At 44.4% G+C, this 4,529-nt stretch overlaps 1 protein-coding gene across 1 annotated transcript; it reads right to left on the reverse strand.

Annotated features, from left to right (window-relative positions):
* Nucleotides 1-239: 239 nt before the first annotated feature.
* LOC149404501 (uncharacterized) lies at nt 240-1,729 on the reverse strand. Its single transcript, XM_089607551.1, has 2 exons — nt 1,067-1,729; nt 240-947 (listed from the first exon to the last, which is right to left on the reverse strand). Exons 1-2 carry the CDS (start codon nt 1,727-1,729, stop codon nt 240-242), a joined length of 1,371 nt encoding a protein of 456 aa, XP_089463677.1.
* Nucleotides 1,730-4,529: the final 2,800 nt, after the last annotated feature.

Raw genomic sequence — 4,529 nt, forward strand, 5'->3', positions numbered from 1 at the left:
CCGATTCCTACGCATTTGGAGGGATCGAGGCCGTTGAGCCGTATTTGTATCGTCATTTCAGTACTTCGGGAATCCGATTCTTCTAGTTTAGAGCTTTCATTTTTAGTTGGCTTTACGTTCATTAATTTCTATTGCTTCTCATTAGCCTTTTTAATATTCTGCTTGTGGCTAGTGAGATAGCAGCTACGGGAGGTTGCCTGGTTCCCTTTGATCTCCATTATCCCTTCAAGCGTGGGAAATCAAATATACTGGTGGAAGGTTGAGGGAACAGACCTCATTCGGTGTATCCATGGTCGTCCCAGGATGATGTTATAAGGGGAGAGACACTCCAGAACCTGGAATTCGACTATTTTGTTTAACCCGTGGGTCTTTAAAAGCAACTTAACGGTTCCTAGTGATGGAGTAGTCGACCCGTTGAAGCCCGTCAATTGGGTCTGCTCCCTTTCAATCTCAGATTCCTCGATTCCCATTCTCTTGAGGGTATCTTTGAAAATGAGATCCACGGAGCTTCCTCCATCGATTAGGACTAGAGCGACCTCGCAGTTGGACACGTCGATCGTTATCACGAGCACGTCATGCAGATCTGCTGCCGCTGAGGCTTCCTTTTTGGAGAATGAGATTTGAGCATCCTGTTCTGCTCCGGTCTTGGTGGTCTTATTCATCAGCTGACGCTGATGAGCTTTAATCAAGTTGACCGAGCCGTTGCAAAATTTTGAACCGCCCATTATGAAGTCGACTCGATGTTTTATCGTGGTCGGCGAGGATTCTGGTTCCCTTTCGTCGGTGTGCCTAGTCCTCTTAGGTGAGGGGTTGCCTCTCCTGCGGTTGTTGAAAATCTTCTTTTTGGGCGGGGGACCTAGATCGATGTTTTTTAGTTCCCCCTTTGCATATTTTTCGGTCAAAACTTTGCGCATAGTCTCGCAGTTTATTGTGGGGTGGCCGTTGGTCTGATGGAAATCGCAGAACGCGTTTGGGTCCCTGGTCCATCTTTTTGCTTGGGGACCTCATTCCTTGCTTTCGTCTCTTATGTTGAAAGCAAACCCCGAAGGGGGTGCTGTTTCCTAACCTGTGGCCCGGCCTCCTGGGGGCTGGGCCTTCGGGGATTGCTCCCAGCACTTGCTGGCCGCACCCATGTGTTCGCGTATGGCTTCTTCTCGGCCGTACGCTGTTTTGCTAAGGAGGCAAATTCCTCCTCGGCCTTAGCGTAGTTTAATGCTTTGTGAATTGCATCTTCCAATGTAAGGGAGCGGTTTACAGTCATCTCTAGTTTGAATCTCGATTCATGCCACGGGCCGTTCCTTAGAGAGGTTATGGCAGATTCGGGATCAATGTTAGAGATTTTTGAGAGAACGTCCTTGTAACGGATCATGTAGTCCTTTAAGGACTCGTTCTCTTTCTGTTGGACCCCCCATAGGTTTGCTATTGTGAGTTCGTCCTCTACGAACATCGAGTAATGTTTTAGGAATATTGCCGATAGTTTGGCAAAACTATCGATAGAGTTAGGCTCGAGTCTGGAGAACCACTCCAAGGCAGCTCCAAACAAGCTTTGAGCGAACAGTTGGCAATTTCCCGCCTCTTGTTCTCTCTCTGTCAGCATTGCTCGTCCCATTGCAATTCTGAAGGACAGGATGTAAGCTTTCGGGTTCGAGGTCCCATTGTACCGAGGAAGACGGACTTTCCCGGCATCTCTAATGAAAACGTTGGTGATGTTTTTAGCGAAATGAGTCATTCCCGTTTCCGCAACGAGTCGGTCTATCTCGGGGGCTGAACACACTGTGAAATTTTGAGTGGACTTCTTTTAGTTCGGCCGTCACTGATTCCTTGAATCTTTCGAACTCAGTCATGCTAGGTTCGCCCCATTGAAAGGGGCGAAGTCCCATGCGCACTGGGGTGACTGTAGTGATTTCGGTTTGATCGTACCGCATCTGGTTCTACCCGCCAAGATATTGGGGGGTGAACATTTGGGAGGTCATCGAAGGGCGAGGTCCAAAACTTTCGGGGAAGGATTCCGGCGGTGTTCCCGCCGGCGGGGGCGGGGGCAGTCCGGCTGGATCGATCGCGGCTTCAGTGGCGGCCTTTTCTGCAGCCCCCCAATCTGTGAGCTCCGACCTGGGGACTGATCAATGCCCTGGGAGACCTGGATCCCGGTGAAGTCCAAGCAGACTCTGGGAGGAAGAACCTGGCTCGTCTGCGCGGCTGACGCCGCGTTTCGAGCAGATTCTGAGGCGGTCAATTCGCCGGATCCCGCCTGTTGATCAGAATTATTCCGAGGGGTCAAGAGGGAATCCAACCGGGCATTAAGACTCCGGTTGGTTTCTTCTTGACTTTCTATCTTTTTATTTAGCATATCCAGGATTACCCTGATCCCCGGAGGGATTTTCTCTCCCGATTCATAACGAGTTGGGGTGGAAGACATGGTATTTCTTTTCTGGTGAACTTGCTTCTTTCGAGGTTGGTCTGTTTGAGGATTCCCACAGACGGCGCCAAATTGTTGATGTCGATTCCAACAATTTCAAATTATAATATAATACATATATTTGATTTATTTAAGTATGGGTCTCAAAATACGTCGTATAAGAAACAAAAAGGAATTTGAAAAGAAATGGATGAAAACGAATATATGAACTCAATACTTTTATTGATAATCAAATGTATTACAATCGGAGGACGAAGTGCCGAACTCAAACGGACGAACTCAGCGAACAAGAAATAGAAGAAAGAATATCGAGAATAAATGTATATGCTCGTGTGTGTGAAAATCGACATATTGGCTCCTATTTATAGCGGGAGAGAATTCGTTGAAGAGGACACGTGTTGATCAGTTCGGCTCTGCCACGTCGCTGGTCGAAGTTATCTCAGATCCGGTCTTCCCAGCGAGGTCTTCTATCTGACCAAGACCGATTCCTCTAACTGGGTCAACACGGGCGACTCATCCTTCCTCTGGCTAACTGGGCTTATGAATGGGCTTTGGTCGATCTTCAGGAGTCGAGCTAGGCCCAGATATGTCTTTGAGAGCCGGACTGGGTCTGTTGTTGGGCTTTGGTCGAACTAAAGCCCAACTTAAATGGTTTTATTATTTTTTAGAAAATTGATTTTTGACCCCCACACCAACTAAATCAGGTAACTAATTTAAACAGTTTTTTACTTGATTCCGAGTGAGGAAAAGATGCAACTGCCGTGACTTTAAGTTGCTTGAACAACTTGTTGATGTTCCTGCTTGAACAACTCAATTACAATTTGTTTTGCCAAATAAACTATGCCATAAAGATTCAACAATCTCCCTCTTGGCATTTTTATGCCAAAACGAACACATTACCCTACGGAGACTGTTTCAAGCAATTGTTTTAGCAACTAAGAAGGCGAATCAACAGTTCCAGCAAAAGGAAGTAAAAGCATTGTTTAACTAGCTTACTACAACCCAAAATGAAAACACTCAATAAAAAAATACTCCCCCTTTCTGCCACAAAAGGACAAGATAGGGAAATATATAAGTCTATTTTGAGTGTAAAAAGAACTAAAAAGAAGTAAAAAGATAAAAACTACACATTTCTTCTTAAGCAGCGGAATGAACATCGATCTTCAATCTTCTTCTTCTTCATCGTCATTAGCAATAAAGTCTTGAACAAGGTCTTCAACCGAGTACTTGATATCTCTGATCAAGTTGGAGATGAGCCTACTCTGGTTCGTCAGCCTCTTGATCTCAGCGGTCTCGAACTTTACCTTCGCTTCCAGCAGGTTGAGAATCTTCGCCTTCATGGATGAGAGGAGAGAGGATGCATTGGTTGTCTGAGAAGATGATGGAACTATTAGCGCATATATATATATATATATATATATATTAGTCATTATTATTATATTTATTTAGGATTATTTCCCTTTCTATTTCCATCTTTGTTATATTAGGGTTATATATACCCAGACTATTGTATTTCTCTTTAATGTATTATCATTCAGACTATCTCTTTTATTTTCGCAATCCGTCAATCTTCATGGTATCAAAGCCCTAAAATCGATTTTCCACATTCGTCCACTATTGGATTGTCACGTAATTACTTGCCAGTTACTTCTAACGATTTTTGTCAGTTACTTCTAACGATTTTTGCCAGTTATTTGCTTCTGATGGGACCATTCGTCAAACCTCATGCACCAACATATCTCAGAGAAATGGTTTTGTCGAAAGAAAATACTTTCATCTTGTTGAGACCGCTCGCTCATTCCTACTGTCCGTCGAGGTTCCCAGTATTTTTTTTTGGGGGGGGGCTATCGAAACCGCTGCCTGTGTCATAAATAGAATTCCTACCTCTCACAATTCAAGTTTATCCGCTTTTGAAAAATTGTTCGGCAATATCCCTGATTATGCCTCTTTGTGTGTGTTCAGTTCCACTTGTTTTCGTGCTTCGACCTCGAGCGCAATAAATTGTCTCTTAAATATTTTTGTGTGTCTTTTTGGGATAGGGTATGGGTCAAAAAGGATATCGTTGTTTTGATCCGATTAGTGAAAAATTGTATGTCTCTCGTCATGTCGTGTT

The sequence above is a fragment of the Urtica dioica genome, chromosome 2, assembly GCF_054948205.1.
Source record: "Urtica dioica subsp. dioica isolate 48M chromosome 2, U.dioica_male_clone48M_v1_H2, whole genome shotgun sequence".
NCBI classification, from domain to species: domain Eukaryota; kingdom Viridiplantae; phylum Streptophyta; class Magnoliopsida; order Rosales; family Urticaceae; genus Urtica; species Urtica dioica.

Bases quoted from the DNA above. Each gene is read 5' to 3' on its own strand.
- LOC149404501 (XM_089607551.1), bottom strand. From the start codon at position 1,729: ATGACTCATTTCGCTAAAAACATCACCAACGTTTTCATTAGAGATGCC. The intron at 948-1,066 runs GTTAGGAAACAG...GATTTCCATCAG, and splicing joins CCCAGGAGGCCGGGCCACAG to ACCAACGGCCACCCCACAAT.